The sequence below is a fragment of the Pogona vitticeps genome, chromosome ZW-PAR (genome assembly GCF_051106095.1).
Source record: "Pogona vitticeps strain Pit_001003342236 chromosome ZW-PAR, PviZW2.1, whole genome shotgun sequence".
NCBI lineage: Eukaryota > Metazoa > Chordata > Lepidosauria > Squamata > Agamidae > Pogona > Pogona vitticeps.
In genome coordinates, this window is record NC_135800.1 from 6,986,037 (window position 1) to 7,003,497 (window position 17,461).

Here is a 17,461-nt window from a genome sequence, read left to right on the forward strand (position 1 = left end):
GCTGGTGTTATTTCAGCGTTACTTAGTCCCAATAAGAAAATTACATTCTCATGGCATTAGCAGAGGCATTCCCCCACCCACCCGGTCATCCATCCACTGACTAGTAGTAAAAATATCTGCCTCTCCAAGAGGACACAACAGGTGTGCAAAGCTTCAGGTGTGCCCTCCCAGGCAGGAAATAGTGAAAATACAGTGGTGCCTCGCTAGGCAATGATAATCCGTTCCACTGAAATCGCTGCTTAGTGAAATCATTGTCTAGCGAAAAGCATTTCCCCACTGGAACGCATTGAAACCTGTTTAATGTGTTCCAATGGGGAAGAATCGTCGTTGTCTAGCGAAGATCGGCCATAGGAAAGCCGCTTTGCGAACCGCCAATCAGCTGTTTAAATCGCTGTCTTGCAAAGCTTAGGTCCCGAAAACACCTGTTTTGCGAGCGTGGAGGAAGCTGTCAAAATCGTCGTCTAGCGAAAATCAGTTTACAAAGCAGGGACCAAACATTGTCCAGTGAAACTCCCCCATAGGAATCACTGTTTTGCGAATCACTATAGCGACTGCAAAAAGTCAATGTCTAGCGAAAAAACTGTCATGGGGGGTAACTGTCTAGCGAGGCACCACTGTATACTGAAACGCCTATTCTCTCAACAAGGCAACGTGTTGCAAGGCAAGCCAGTGTGATTCTTATGTCACCCATAGAAGACTAAGGATAACAGAACACTGTGCTGGGGAACCAATGCCCCAGCCCTTAGCATCATCCGTCCCACCAGACTCCCTCTCTGTGGATGACAACTTTCTCCTGCATCCGCCAGCGAGAAAACAGAGGAGTGCAATCCTGCAATACTACAAACTCTTCCCATCCTCGGTTCTGGTTCTGTTCAGCTGGAGCACCAGAACGACACTCTCTGAAGGTTAATGGAGCCTCTTTTTTTGGAATAACCTCTCTGCTCTCTTAAGACTGCCAAATAAATTCACCATAGAGGCAAGAGATTTGAATGCAGGGCCCACCTACAAGTAGCCCTTGCAGCACGGACACAAAATCCAACTGTTTGGGACCATCGGCAACCAGATGTTACATGGCAAGCCACTGTCTTCTGATACAGCTAAGGAGCAGAGCCCTTATTCCCCATGGAGGAGATTCCAGATTTGATGACTCGCATCTCAAGAGCAAGACCAGGAAGGAATCCTGTCCAAATCCCAAGACAGCCATTGTTGACAACCCTGGTCCGGATGGACCAAGGATATAACTTCGGTATAAGACAGCCTTCTACCTCCCCATACTGCTCTCTCTCTCTCTCTCTCTCTCTCTCTCACACACACACACACACACACACACAATGGTATTCAGATGCTAACAATCAAGACGTGGAAGTCCGTTAACTCAACAGGTCAAATGTTCCCTCCACTGGACAAGGAACTGACCCGGAGAAGGCTTGTTTGTAAATTCAATGACAGCTTCACAAAATGCAGTTCAACCAGATTGTGAGTGAAAGGATGCTTCTTTGTACAGATACAGCCTGCCTCCAAAGCTGGGGGAGGAAGGAGCTTCAGCCCTCCAGATGTTGCTGGACTGCAACAGCCTCCCCCTCATGCACACCATTGGATCGTCACTGAAGCTGGCTGGAGTCCAACTTCCAGAGGGTCACTCCTACATGCTAATTGCTGGGGGGGCAAACATAAGGAGGGGCTACGGTAGGGCAAGCAGAATAAGGCCCTTCAGATGGTGCTGGGCTGCAAACTTTCACAGGTGCATTTGGTGAGGACACAGGAGAGGGCCTTCATTTTCACTCCTCCCAGACTGTGGAACTCCCTCCCACTGGAAGCTAGGCTGGCCCCATCTTTGCTGTCCTTCCGCAAGCAGGCAAAGACTTTTCTCTTTTGATAGCTTTCTCTTGATGAGTGGTGCCTGAGCAGGATTTTTTTTATGGATTGCTGTGTCTATATTATATTTGGTGTTGCTTTTGTTTACAATGTTTTAGTATGATATTTATTTGATCCTTTGTATGCTTACTGCTTTTAGCTTTAGATATTGTCTTTTAATGATGCAAACCATCCTGAGCCCATCTTAAAGAGAAAAACTAGGTAAAATATTTTAAATAAATAAAAATATATAAATGACAGTTCTATCCAGAAACATAACAGTGCAAAATGCTGGGATTTGTAGTCCACAACATCTGGAAGGTTATTCTTTATCAACAGATGGACTCCTTTTTTCACATCCTATTGCTCGGCAAAGAGATTGTAGGACTGCAGCTGCCCACAGAGTAGAGGGAAGTCAAAATGGGTGAAATCCTGCTCCAGTCCAAGAAGCAAGGTGTGTTGCTTATATTCGGCCCTGCAGTGCTTAAAGCTCTCTCTTTGGGACGGTTCAAAATGTAATTAGTTGGCTACACATTGCCCACCTCTACAATGAGGAGGGTACTCAATTTACTGATCTCAGAAAGATGGAAGGCTGAGTCAACCATGAGTCGGTTACATGATCCTGTTGGGATAATAATGAGGTGATAAGCAGAGTCTTCACTGAAGTACTGCAGCTTCACCACTATGCCACAAGCCTCAGTACAAGGGCTTCGCTATGACACCTACAATGTCAGTGCTGGCAACCCTGGCCAAGACAGGCTAAAGATGGCGCAATCATCTGGCAGCTTCTAGGCAGCTTCCCATCTTCCTATCTGCAGAAAATGCTGCCGAATGATTGCTCTTCCATCACCTACGGAAGTCCTACCACAAGAACAGTGGTTTTTTTTACGGCCCACGTACACACAGCAGTATCTGCCGGCTGAGCTCTTGAGGACTTTGATAATTTTAAGGCAGAGCTCTTGTGATCTGCAGAAAAAAAATAAAGATGTTACTATAGGGAGGTCAGAGGGAAGAGTAGGAAGTTCTTAGTTCCACCAACTACTTAGCCGGTTTCCAGCAGGCATCAGATTACGGTTAAAGCACTGTGCTGGAGCCAGTTCAAATGCAAATGCGCCCATTCTTTCAAACAATGATAAACTCCCTCAGAGTTAATAATTTCCCCTCCGAAGATTCATCTCCCTTTTCAACCTAGTGGTATGTTTAGGAGAAAAGAAACACACACAGCAGCCAGGCTTTTTAAAATGCCTTTGTTGTAGAAAGAAGCCCAGCGTGCAAGAGAGAAAGCTGTCCGTTTTCCTTTGCTAATCCGGGGAACATTTGTCAAAAAGTCTTCAAGAGGCTCATCACTTCATCCCCGCGACGCGCGGCACATTTAGGTTCCTAACTTAAACCGGAGCGGCGTGTGTGTGTGTGTGTGCCTGCGCGCACATGCCCGCGTATGTGTGTGTTTTTAAAAGTGGGAATAAAATGAAAGGCAGGGCTTAGCCGCACGAAACCATTTCAGCTTTTCCTTGAACGCACGGCGAGATTTTTGCGTGGCTCTCATAAAAAGATGAATAAAAAACCCGAGGTCTTTAAGAGAGAAGGCCCTTCTGCCTCACAGAATTACGCCGCTAAGGATCCAACGTTTGTGTCTGATGTATCTTTTCGAAAGCACGCGCACACACACACACACAAAAGCTTCCTACACAAGGAGAATTTCCCCCCACACAGAGAGACTTTTGTGTGCCTTTTACTTTCAAATTTCCCAGCTTTGGTGACTTATTTTGATCAGTTACTTTAGACTAACAAATGCCATTTTCTTCTCCCTTTTTCTACGCGATACTATTAGTGGCAGAACTCTACCCAATGCCCTTCGCTCCTCCTCCTAACAAGGAAAGGCCTTTAGCACAGGTCTCGAAGATTGCCGAATTCCGGTAACGACAGAAGGGCTCCGTTCTTGACATGCGGGGACTTTCTTTTAAGAAAACAAAATAGGCAATTGGAAGGCAGAGGCAAATAAAACAGGGCAGCAGACAGCCGCTCCGATTTTCCTCCTCATTCTCACTGCCGTGTGCGACTTTTTATGTGGTTACTTTCAGTCTCTCCGTATCACAATTATTCTATTTATTATGGGAATGTAGGTGATCACGCATTCCGGGGTATTCTTATCCAAGGTTCCAAAGGGCAAAGTTGGGTGTCGTTTTCTTCTTTTCCTTCTTTCAAATCTTGTAGGAAATATAAAATTAGAGGAAAAGCAACTATAGCTAAAGATCTCTGATACAGATACTGGGCCCTAAAAGCAGCTTTTGTTAATAACCTCCCTTCTCAATCCATCGACCAGTTCTTTCGCTTTATACAAGGAGTCTAGTATGACTAAAATACAGGCTTAGAAATCAATAATACCACCTCTAATAAATGCACTCCATTCAGATGCTAAAGCACGTTGGGGGCATGGAGGAGGGATGTTCATTTTGTGATAGCACTGACAGCTTTGGGTCCGGTGACAAGAGTACTTTCCAAGTTGCCGAAAAGTACCCTGGCAAGGAACATAAAACTTTTACAGATTCAAGGCGGTTTCTTAATATTCCTAAAAGAAAGATGTGCGGAAAGAGAGGAAGTCGCTCATTTCTTGGGCAGCGAGGGAGGAAATGTTCCGGTGCAGTTAGAAGCATTGGCGCTTACGGGCAGCCTTTCCCTGTGCAATTATTGGGGGAGAATATTATCTAGACAGAGACGCATGCCGAAAGGACACAAACTGCAGAACCAGCTGCCAAACCAACTTTCAGCCAAGAGGTAAAACTAGAGGGGCCCTGGAAGCAAGAGCACCACATGTGCAGGACCACTTGGCCTCTCAAGAATTAGAACGGGTTTGAGGATAGGAGAGCTTCTGCACCCCTCTCGGCCGTCAGCCTGCTTGCTGCCAACGCAGGCGCTTCCCAGGCAGACGGAACAAAGCGCTGTGCAAAACGGACCAGGATTCTCACTTCCCAAGGTGGCTCCTCACCCCGTCAACTCCCAAATAAATCAGGCAAAAGGTGCTGCCGATTTTAGGGAAGCGCTCACCGAGTTTTACATAATATGAAACACCTCCCTTCAGCCTTACGTAGAGTCCAACCTGCGAACAAGCTCCTGGTTTAAAAGGAGCTTCCAAGACCATCTACCAAGTGAAAAACAGAAACAGAGGATATTACTCTTCAACACCCTCCTCACCTCTTGTTTTGATTTCTGGAGCTTAAGAATAGTCAAGAAAGCCCCATTGTGCAAATGCACAAGTGCATCAAATTCATCCGGATCAGCATGTTTTAGTCCACCTCTGCCTCTTCACAGAGTCTGGATGCCCCCTCTAAACATTATCGCCCTAGAGCTGGCTGGATAGCTCAGTTAGTTAAGTATGTGGTTGCAGAGCCAGTGGTCGGGAGTTCCAATGTCCCACCGGGCTTCCTGGGAGAAGAGACAGACGGTGCAGCCTTGGGCAAGCTGCACAGCAGTCCCAGGGCAAACCCGAAAGAAGAGAATGGTAAACCACTTCTGAGTACTCTCTTCCTAGAAAACCTTGAAAATGGTCACACCATAGGTCAGAATTGACTTAACGGCACATGATGATGATGATGATGATGATGATGATGATGATGATGATGATGATGATGATGATGATGATGATGATGATGATGATTAGAGATGCCCAAACAGACATGAAAATAAAAGTTTCTACCCAACATGACAAGGGTACAGTTCTTCCAAGTGTTAGGCTAACACTCTGCAGATTTGGGTTCAGAACTCCACTCGGTCAAAAATAATAATAATAATGGCATTAACATCAGGCTGGTTCTTTCTCTCAGCCTGAGAACTGCATAAGCACATGGAGTTCACTGCAGAAAAAGTGAGATCTAAACATAACAAATATTTATGTTAACTCACTTACCAACTAACTACCTAATAGAACTGTAATAAGGTAAGGGTAAAGGTTCCCCTTGACATTTAGTCCAGTCGTGTCCGACTCTAGGGTGCGGTGCTCGTCCCCGTTTCCAAGCCATAGAGCCAGCGTTTGTCCAAAGACCGTTTCCGTGGTCATGTGGCCGGCGCGACTAGACACAGAACGCTGTGACCTTCCCTGCCTATTTATCAACTCGCATTCTTACATGCTTTCAAACTGCAAGGCTGGCAGGAGCTGGGACAAGTGACAGGAGCTCACTCCGCCGCGTGGATTCAATCTTACGACTGCAGGTCTTTGACCTTGCAGCACAGAGGCTTCTGCGGTTTAACCCGCAGCGCCACCACGTCCTGAAATATAATAAACTGGCTAATGTTTAGGGTTCTGTTCTCAGCCATTTGTTAGTGTTTTAGATTAGTTACTAAGCAATCTCTAAAATGATTTCAAACAAAAGGATCCGAAGAGGATTACTTACACGTTTACTTGGTGATACAGTACTGGTGTGAATACAAGGCTTAGTATTGTATGCATTAACTAAATAAACGGTTACAAACATGTTTCTTCCTTTAGGCTTTACAAATACGTCTATAACAGACCGTCTGATGTTTTAATCTCTGTTTCGCTGTTGTTTTTAAATGGGTGATAAAAGGCAGGATGTATATAACTGCATTTAACAAAAACCTCAGCCACTAATGTGACCCTTGGCATTTTACAGCAAAAAGCATGGGGAGCAGAACAGTCTTAGGCCTCTGCTTTCAACAACGATAAGGGGACTCGGGCATGGTTGGATTCCAACTCTCATCCTGTTTACAAGCACCCCGGTAATTGAGGACAAAAAAGTGGCCAATTTAAAGCAGATTAAGGTGAATTATAAACATTTTATGTGCTACTTACATGTATATGTCTCTTTTCTCCAGGGTGCTCAAGTTGATATCCATGACTCTTTTCTAACAGCAACCCTTCAAGGTAGGCCAAAGACACAAATAGGACCAGAGAGCTCAGCTAATCCCCAAGCCAATATCTCAACCTCTCCCTATTAGCTGAGCTCACTAGTTCTCTCTATGTCTCAGAGTGGCCAACCTCAAAGGGTTGCTGTTAAGAAATCAAGTCAGGTCAATGACTCAGAATTTTGACCCAACTATTGTGATAACTTCTTATGTGTCTGGTTTACACTTTTTTAACAAAGGTATGTCAGTCCTATAAAGGCCACTTTGCACAAGAGGCATTTCTCTCTACTGGTAACAAATACTATGGTCCATATACCTCCCAGCTATTCCCCGATGCACAGAGTTTCAAGTCCAGCAATGAATTAGTACAGATATTTTTCTCTATTTCCATCAAGGCACCCAATCCGGTGTTGTGGACTAAAACTCCCATCAGCCACCACCAGCAGAGAGGGTGATGGGGGCTGTCACCAAACCCATCAGAGCTCTATAAATTGTTAAGATTTTTCAAAAGTTAGACTCTCAGCTTGAACATATGGTCAGTGCTCCCTTCGGGGGATTTCCTGCTAATCTGTCCCTCTTGCAAAAAAAAAATGCCCACACAAATATTCCGGCTAAAATGTGGAAACAGAATGCTGATACTCTACCTGCACCTGGTACCGCTGGGTAAGTCACTTCGACGTAGACTTCAAATGTTGCCTCTGGATTCTGCCTGCAAGACAGAGCAATCCAATATTAAATATATGCAAAACTTTCCAGAATGCTTTGATGAGTAATCCAAAGGGGTTCTCTACCCTCACCGAAGCGTACAGATTAAAATAGAGCCTATAACATTTTTTTTTATACCAGATTCATCTCAGACTACCAACACAAGACTCACATGCAGCACACAGACAACGTTGTCCCTGACAGAAGTCCATCTGATAGATTGGTTTCTAAACCACCATGATTCAAGAAAGCCACTCTGGATAGAACTGACATCAGACTTGACCTGTATCTTCTCCTCTAAATCTGCTCCTCAAGAAAACTCAGCCCATCCAGTGTCATCTCCGAGGATGTAAAGCTTTCTCTGTCTTCCCCTACAAAGATGAGGAACTATCTAAAAATATGTAACAGCTTAATCACTGTGGATAAAAAGGAATTAGAATAGTAAGCAGGATCAAGGAAAAAAAAATAACATGGCTGTATTTATATGCCTATATATGATGGTGGAAAGAGGCTTTTATGATTGCTTACAAACAGACGAATAACATCCAGAATCATACTGAGCAGGAAAAAACTGCAAGCTGCAGGGAAACAGAAGCGCAAAGACCATCAACCGCGGCTGCTTCCCTTTTCCTATAAGCAGAGCCGATGATTAATTATTGCAACACATTATTTAACAGTAGCTATAATTAGAGCAAGGCAGCCTTTCAACACCTCCTGGAGTAGTTTTAAAAATGGGCCCACAGTTTGCTAGTCCTGTTTTCATTTTAGCTAAATGTGTGGTTTAATATTCCAAACGTGTTGCCCAAAATGGCTGGGGAGCACACTTGATTACGCAGAATAAAGCCAAACAAGGGGGCTGCCGGACCCTTCAGATTCCACCGGTACTCAGAGTTTCCAGCAGTAGTCTGCAACAGCAGTCAAGCGTCTGCTAGACATTTCCCATAAATAAAATTCTTAACCCATGCAATACCTTCATTAGCAATAAGTCCACAAAAGTGTGCAGACTGTTGGATTCTCCAGCATCCCCTTGCCCAACAGTAGGGCCGCTGAACGGTAGTTCACCACCTGCTAGCTTTGCCATGACCCACCCTCGCAGTAAAAAACTAAGGGTGTCTGTTTTAAGGAACTGGACATTTTCCAGTAGATGTAAGAGACTCCTGAGACATTCACTTTCCAGCCGAAAGGGATTTCCCATTGTGGTACCACATCTCGAATGCCCTCTGCAAAAAAAAAAAAATAGTCTACTTTTCTGCCAAGAATGGTCTAATTTGGAACCAAGTAAAGATTTCTTCATATTTGACCAGGCAGTTCAGGATGCTGACCAGTTTAATGGTTTTATTTTGGATTCTGTTGGGTTTTACGGCATGCATGGTTTGCAACTTTATTGTTCAAGGTTCACACCTTTTGTTTCCCGTGTGTGTGATACCACCCTGGAAGCCTTATACCATAAAACACACATAAATTGACTAAACACACGATTAACCTACTATAACGGTATCTGTTACCAAGCAGATTTAGACGGCAGTGGATTAAAAATGGTTAACCTGAGCTACAATCCTAAAATTTACCTAACAGGTTTGGGCAGGTTGCTTTATTTTCAAATGGCAATTCTCCAAGATAGCAGAAGCTTATATTATGTTCAAAGGAAAAGGTTGACTGCACAGAACAACAGAAGCATGTAATTTCGTATTTCTAAGCAGCCGAAGACATTTCAGGTGGACGGGTACCATGTCACTCTCGGTAATAAGGAGATGAACTCTCATCTTCGTATTTTCGTCTACGTTTGAAACCTCCTTGGCAAAAAAATAAACCCTTCAATCATCTGTTTATAAGCCTAGAGAGCCACAAGGATGAGAAACCAATAGTAGCCGAGTTGGCTGAAAAACACATTCTGAAAGCCATCCTGGGATCGTATTCTTTCCAAGGCAATGAAAATGGGACAAAAAAATGAACAGTTTTTAACACGGATCACTTCATCCAGCAAAATGTTACACAAGCAAGCAAGTGGGAAGGAAAAACACAAGGAAGCAAACACTTGATGTTAAACCCTTCTCGTCTTTGTGGTGTTTGGAAAGGTGATGCAGTGATGATGGATTTCACCGCCTCAAAGACTTGCTGGCCAGTTAGAAAAGCTTGGTCCTCCATCTTAAGAAGAAAAACCTCTGTGATGAGACTTAGGATGCAGCCGGCCGGTCAAATACTCTCGCACGCTATTTATTATAAACATTGGGTCATTTGCACGTTGGCTTCCTTCAAGTTTTTTAATAGGACGCCCATCCATACTGCCTCAAGCCAGTCGCCGAGTATGAAACTCCACAGAGCTGGTTCTGCTACAGACTGGGCTTAAATCATATTGCAAACATCACCTCAATACATTCAAGGTGGCGCTACGCGTGGCGCTCTGGTCCCCCTCCCGTCCCCGACAAGCCTCCAGTTGTTGTTCTAAGTGCTAAAATAAAAAGGGGCTTTTCAAAAAATGAGAACACCAGCAACAAAGAGCATATTATTATCCCCAACAAGCTCACACCTCGGCAGAGAATTTGTTAAGTCCTGCTGAAACATCTTGTAATGGGGGGCAGGGGTAGGGAGTGAACAAAGATCCCAAAGTTTAACACAAGCATTTACACACACACACACACACACACACACACACACACACACACACACAGAGAGAGAGAGAGAGAGAGAGAGAGAGAGAGAGAGAGAGAGAGAGAGAGAGAGAGAGAGAGAGCAATTACTGCTGCTGCCTTCTCTTGGTGTAACTAGGAGGACAATTCTTAGCTCAGTGAACCAAAGCTGTCCAACTCCATCCTTGGCACGTCTATCCTTGCCAAGGCAACACCCAGGAGGGTCACAGGTCTGAAAAGATTCCTCCTGATCATTCAAGATATACCGTATTTTTCGCTCCATAAGACGCACCTTTCCATAAGACGCACCAATTTTTTAGGAGAAGAAAACAGGAAAATATAATCTGCTTTCTTCACTCCATAAGACGCACAGACTTTCCACCCCCCCTGTTTTGTGGGGGAAAAGTGCGTCTTATGGTGCGAAAAATACGGGTAATTAAAAATTCCAAACTGGGTTTATTGCAATTTTTTTGAAAATAAACATACTTTTTTTTAATGATTCGAAACAAGACTTGAAGTGACTTCAGTTTTCTTGACACCTGGGCTTTCTTTCCGGCACATACATGTTCTAGAGTAGGGGTGGGGGACATACATTTGGTGCCACCCCACAGTGTGGATCACAACTCCGAAGGTCCTACTGAAGATTTCATGTCTTAAAGATTTCATGTTTCTAGCTCTCATGACAGCAAAGTGGAAGGAGGAAGGGGGGAAAAGATCCCTGTTGCATATATTATGTCTTAAGTCCATATAACCAGCATGTTTCACATGACTGTTCATAAGAAAGCCTGCTCTACGTAAGTATTTCATGTGGTTGATCCATTTCTGTCTAACACGTTTTTTAAAAAAACAACATGAAAGACTTGCTCCCAAAAGGTTTGGCTAATAGTTTCGAGCTTTGAAAAGCTTCTCTGGTATTTTGACGTACCTTCAGTTCACTGACCCAAACAAGCTTCTACGCCGTTGTGCTTTTTTCTCAGAACTCTTGAAACGTTCGCTGTTTTAAAAAAAAGCAAACTCTCATACTCTCCCACCCAGCATGACTAGTGGCACCGAAGTCTTTGTAAAAATGACATTTTTTTTTGCCCCGCATGACAATAACCCACAGCAAAGTACCCGCACAAGTACCGGACATCTCTGTGTGACAGAGGCATCGCTGCGTGAAAGACCGCCGCTGCCACCCCCAAGCAAAGAAGCTGAAGTCAGTGCTGAGAGAGAGAGCGTTCCAGCGCTATGGCAGCCCACACAAAGAAGAAGCCAGCTAAGATCATCATTAGGATAATGCATTCCTGTATCTTTGAAAGCCAAATCTCCTTGCTAAGCAAAGTCACATGCAAACGAAAGATGAAATTCTACCCATTGAAAGTTGGAGAAAGATCTGGAAGGCACACCTCTGCCTTCCTCCTGAAACATTAAAGGAAAATATATATACAGCGGAGCATATTTTAAATAGCAGTTTAACTTTCCTGAAAGGGAAATGTGGAAGAAGCATTTAACATTTCACACTCCTGGCAGAAAAAAATGGAAGCCTGTTCTGCAATGAGGTAGGCATACCTGCGTCATTGCAATCGTAATCTTAGAAGCCACTTCAGCTTCCCTGGGATCACTGGGCTGTTTACAAAACAAGGCCCTCTTGCTCAAAAGAAAACTGGAGCAGGTGGGTGCAGAGAATATATTATTATTCGTTTTATTGATATGCCGCATTTCTCCCAGCGAGGGACCCAGATCAACAATATACCAACCAGCCAGTACAGTACAGTATCTGCATCACGACTTTGTATCCCATCAGTCTAGAAAACATGACCAAAACTGCAGGGAACTGTAGTCCAGCAGGATCTGTATCCTTGACCTAGATACACTGTAGCTTTCAATGCCCCCCCCAAAAAAATTCTATGGTTTCTGGTGCAGGAAAACAGATGGTATTCCAAGCTTGGGGGAGCGTCTCATGGCAAGTAGGTTGGGCATCTTGAAGTACAGTGGGGTCTTGACTTGAGAACTTAATCCGTATTGGAAGGCGGTTCTCAAGTCAAAATGTTCTCAAGTCAAATCTGCATTTCCCATAGGAATGCATTGAAAACCATTTGATCCGTATCTGCTCTTTTCCGTCCATAGAAACTAATGGGAAGCTGCTATTCCGCCTTCGACCATTAGAGGGGGATATTTTGTTTCTTTTCTTCTTAGGTCAAGAAAGGTTCAGGGAAGGCAGGGAAAATACAGTCCAGGCAGTACCAGGCAGTCTGAAGACTCCCAATTGACTCTCTAAACGCTGGGAGGAGTGAGGAAGCAGACAGGCACCCTTTTCACTGGCCAACAGTTAACTGAAAGTTCAAATTTTGCACTTTTTTTAGTTCTTAACTCAAATCTAAGTACTTAAGTCAAGTCAATATTTTCCTATGAGAGCGGTTCTTAAGTCAAAATGTTCTTAACTCAAGCCGTTCTTAAGTCAAGACCCCACTGTAGCAGGATACTGCTTGGCTCATTATTCCAAGATTAACTCTCTAAGCAGGCAGGTGTAGTTATAAACATAGAGAGGGCTTTAAAAGCTTTTGAAAGTTAAATACATACTGCTACTAACTTCTGCATCCCACAGAATCTGCCAACTGTTTCATTCACCCAGCATTAATTTGGGAGCCCCATGTAGCCTTCCCCCAGTTCCTCTCTTTCACTTTTGCTTTCAGTTTGCAAATAAGGAGAACGCCCCACTGTTTATTTCCTTTTTGTTTTTTTACATTAGATTTAAGCACACAAGGTTTAAGAGAGCTCCTGAAGTTTTTTAAAAAAGAAAACCAACACCAAACACTTCAACCCATGAATGCAATTGCATTCACCAGAAGTCAAGAAGGAAAACAAAGCACTAATGTAACTGTCACAGCAACAAGAAAAGAAGAATCCCCCTCCCCAAAAAACCAATATTATCACACAACTCAGCATGGCCTCCAGATCATTCAATGGGACCACTCAGAGCATGACTAAACCTGGATTGAACCCAACATGTTCAATGCTATCCTGAACAGTGGGCCCCCACATACCGTAATTTTCCACGTATAAGACTATACTTTTGTCTAAAATCTTTAGACTAAAAATTGAGGGTCGTCTTATACACAGAAGTAAGGTGAGGAGAGAACAAAAACAAGTGGAGGGGAAAGCAGGGATCAAAGTCATCCTGCAGGGTTTTGATCCTGCTTTCCCCTCCACTTGCCAAGCCCCACTTAGATTTCTTAATTTTGGGTTAGAAAAGTGGAGGCGTCTTATACATGGGGGCGTCTTATACACGGGAAAATACAGTAATTATTTTCCTCCCTCTCACCCTGATCCCATGGAACATCAGCGATGGAAGATTCTACCTAGGTTTAAAAGAAGGGTTTCATCGCCTAGATGTACCTGAGATCTCTGGTGGCCTCTCATCTCTGCTTAGCTTCCAACATAAGACAAGATCAAGTGTGCTCAGAACAACCCAATGGATTGCAAATCCCCTCTGAGTTCTGACATATCAAATAAGAAACAAACTTCCAGGAGGAACTGTGGTAACATTTACTCAACATATATAAAGTATATATGGAAGGAACACAGAGAACACACACCTTTTTCTGCAGAACTCTTACAGTAGGATCCAATGCCAGTTGGAACACAACTTAGTCTGCATTTCAGAGTACTGTAGCTTGGTTTTATTAACTGCGGCCATGTGCAAGACTGTTTTTAATAGAGAGGACACAGGAGGCTGGATTAACACAGATAACTATCTGGATTTTCAAGAGGGTAACCCTACACACACACACACCACAAGTGCAACTTGAGTAAAAACTGAAGGCTAACATTGGCCGGAGGTGGGGAGCACCCAATTTTAACTATTATAATAATAATAATAATAATAATAATAATAATAATAATAATAATAATAATAATAATAATAATAATAATAATAATAATAATAATAATAATAATAATAATTATTATTATTATTATTATTATTATTATTATTATTATTATTATTATTATTATTATTATTATTATTATTATTATTATTATTATTATTATTATTGTCATTGTAAGTATATACACATACAACGAAATTCACAGACACCCAGAGACCAGACACATGCACACACATAACATTCCCCAAACACTCCCCACCCACTAGAAGTCCCCCACTAAAAATACAAACATCTACACCTCAGGCCAAGTAACACAGTCCAACTAATTATTCACTACTGGTGGTCTTTAAGCTCATTATTAATTGCAATTATAGCTCTAGGATAAAAACTATTTAGAAAACATGTGGTCCGAGTCTTAATTGTTCTATATCTTCTGCCAGATGGTAACAGTTCAAAAAAGTTATAAGCAGGATGGGAAGAGTCTCTCAGGATGCTATGTGATTTCCTTAGACAGTGGGATGTGAAGATATCATCCAGGGTTGGTAGCTGGAGCCCGGTGATATTCTGGGCAATTTTAATGGTTCTCTGTAGAGCTTTTTTGTCCACTACAGAGCTACTCCCAAACCATGCCAGAATACCATAGGTTAGGACACTCTCAATGGTGCTACGATAGTATGACAGAAGTAAATGCTGAGATAAATTTAACTTGCCAAGCATTCTCAGGAAATACAGCCTCTTGCAAATATGAATTTAGGCCAATGTTCTGTGCAGAAAGGCAAACGCAATGACATCAATGCAGCCAGCGTGCACATTTCTAGTGCTTAAATACATCTCAAATATGTACTTTGTGTGTGGAAAGGAGCTTTTAAGAACCACCCAGTTTTTCTTTTTCCAGGTACCTGGAGTAACCAGGCAACCGGGATTTATCCCATCCTCTCGAGGTGGGTTATCATAGCTCTGATTTCAATCTTCTCATGCTGCCTCTCGTGTTTATGACATCTTTCAGAATCAGGGGAGGTGGGAGGCCAGCCAGGAATTTTAAAAAGGCAGATTTCCCTTGCAGTAGCCAACACCAACAAGCATTACTTATTGCTTTCTGTTGGAGAGCTTTTTAGAGCCTTCATGGGTGACAGTCTGTGGAAAAAATTAGGTCAGTTTCACCCACCTGCTGCCACCCTTTGCTGACAAAGAGACACAGTTACTCAGCAAGAAAAAGATGGGAGAGTAAAAACAGAGATGAGGGTGGTGAGAGAAACCAGCACAGAACCCACCTATCAGTAGAAGCAGAGAGAAGCCTCTTTGGGTTTGGGGGGTTTTTTTAGTAGGAGAAAACATCTTAAACACTCCCCTAGAGTAGAAAGCTAAGAGCAGAATGTCACCAGTGGTTTAGGTTTCTGGCTGCGGAACCAGATGTTGCAAGATCAATTCCCCGCTGTACCTCCTTAAGAAGGGCTGGATTCAGTGACCCATAGAGTCTCTTCCAGCCCTGCAGTTCCAAGGTGACGATGACCATCATTATTATTATTCCATGGGCAGGCCTGGAAGATAATATTTCAAGTCCAAATGCACCTGGCCTGGTGGGCAGGAAGGTCCTACAAACCAGGAGTAGACAACTTACAGCCCTACAACCCCACCAGCCCTAGCCAACACAGTCAAGGGTGGCAGCCAACAATGACATTCCAACATTCAGAGGCCGCTAGTTGCCAACCTCAGCCGTGAAGTCCGGTGCTAGGTTATATGAAGCTCTGATATCCTTAGAGAACTATCAGATGGCATTTCAGCCATTCTGCACACCAGAAACCCAGCACCTCGCTCCTTCCCACATCGTTCATATGGCTTCACTTCTTAGGTGACATTGACTTTGACCTGTTCTAAAAGCCAAGACCTCTTGTTGCTGTCCCAGCTCAACCTCTTGCCTTTGAACTCAGCCTGGACATATCCGTGCCCTTCGCCAATTCCCCGCAATCATCTGGGTTCATCTCCTTACTATCCTCATTGAAATTGCACCCATTAACCACAGTATGGGGATATGGCTGCCCAGACTTCCTGTATCCAATCTAGCCACCAAAGGACACACCAAAGGAAGAAGAATGCATATCCTCAAGGCTCAAACTTAAGACATGGGAAACCTCTGCTCCCCCAGGTATTCTGGACTCCAGTTGCCATAATCCTGTACCACTGTTTAGGGCTACTCCTCTGGAAAGGGACGTTCAAAACATCTGGAGCATGAAAAAGTCCCCACCTCTGTTCTAAATGCAACAACCACATCTATCAGCCTGACGCAGAAGGAAGGGTACCACGCTTATCTGTTTACTGAAACATTTCTAGCCTGCCCTATATCTGGAGACATCAAGGCAGGCTAAAATCAGTCAAAGGGAATTTTAAAACTACTCATAACAATTTGACATTGTTAAAGAAGCAAATAAAGGGGACAGAACAGAACACAAAACTCACACTCTGGAAAGCCAGAACAAAGTCTGGATCATGGAGCCCCCCCAAAAAGCACCAAGTTTTCATTTAGCACAAAATTTGGGGTACAATATCCACATCCCAATCGATCTTCCATGGGAGCAGTATTCCACAACCAAGATGGAACTGCAGAGAAGGCCCAGCATTCCCTTTAAAAATCCAAACGGAAAGTTTCAAGGAAAGACCTCATCAAGGAACAGCACATCTTGGTCGTTCCATGGAGGTTTCTCTGACTTAAAAGTAACTCCTCAATTTAAGCAGATGGAAATAGAGCAGAAGGCCATCTCTCTCCTACAAGCAGATGGGAACAACTTGGAACAACCGTTGATTCAGAAACATGAAAACCATTTCCTTTCCCTCACCAGTGTTGTGCCATCACTGCAATCCCCTTCCACAAAGAGTAACAGGTAACAATCATCAGCAAAGTTCTGTGCATGTCAGCATCTTCACCAAATCGCCTCGGCTTGTTCCCAAGAATCAAGAGAGTCAAGTTGCTTTTCCAAAACCCACCCCAGTATCCTGAAAGAAGCCACCTTCCCATTAAACAGAGGGAACGGTTGAAATATAATATATTGCCTGCCAATTAAATGGGATCAATAATATTCTTTACAAGGACATCTGCAAGCGGGATCTGAAGGCCTTAGGAATGGACCTCAACAGATGGGAAACCTTGACATCTGAGCATTCAGCCTGGAGGCAGGAGGTGCATCATGGCCTCTCCCAATTTGAAGAGACCCTTGTCCAGCAGGCCAAGGCAAAGAGGCCGTCCTGAAAGCAGCAAAACCAGGGAGCTGGACAGGGGACATTGTATTTGTCTTCAATGTGGAAGAGATTGTCACTCTCGAATTGGCCTTCTCAGCCACACAAGACACTGTTCCAAGACCTCCATACAGAGCACGTTACCATAGTCTCTCGAGACTGAAGGATGCCTACAGATTTATTTATTTATTTAATTTATATCCCGCCTATCTGGTCGGGTCAGGACCACTCTAGGCGGCTAATTTACTTTTTTCTTTCTAATTTCTTTCTAATTTACTTTGGCCCACTGCAGCTGCCTTTAAGAAATACATGAAAACA

General features: G+C 43.5%; 1 protein-coding gene across 7 annotated transcripts in view; it reads right to left on the reverse strand.

Annotated features, from left to right (window-relative positions):
* The window catches only part of DENND1A (DENN domain containing 1A), a 215,392-nt gene that overhangs the window by 193,386 nt on the left and 4,545 nt on the right, over positions 1-17,461 (reverse strand). For all 7 annotated transcript variants that reach the window (XR_012082234.2, XM_020793327.3, XM_020793325.3 and 4 more), the window contains exon 2: positions 7,359-7,423. Coding sequence is in view for 5 of the 7 variants with exons in the window: in XM_020793327.3 (XP_020648986.3) it covers positions 7,359-7,423 (65 nt within the window). In the remaining 2 variants the exon portion in view is untranslated. The remainder of the gene's footprint in view (positions 1-7,358; positions 7,424-17,461) is intronic.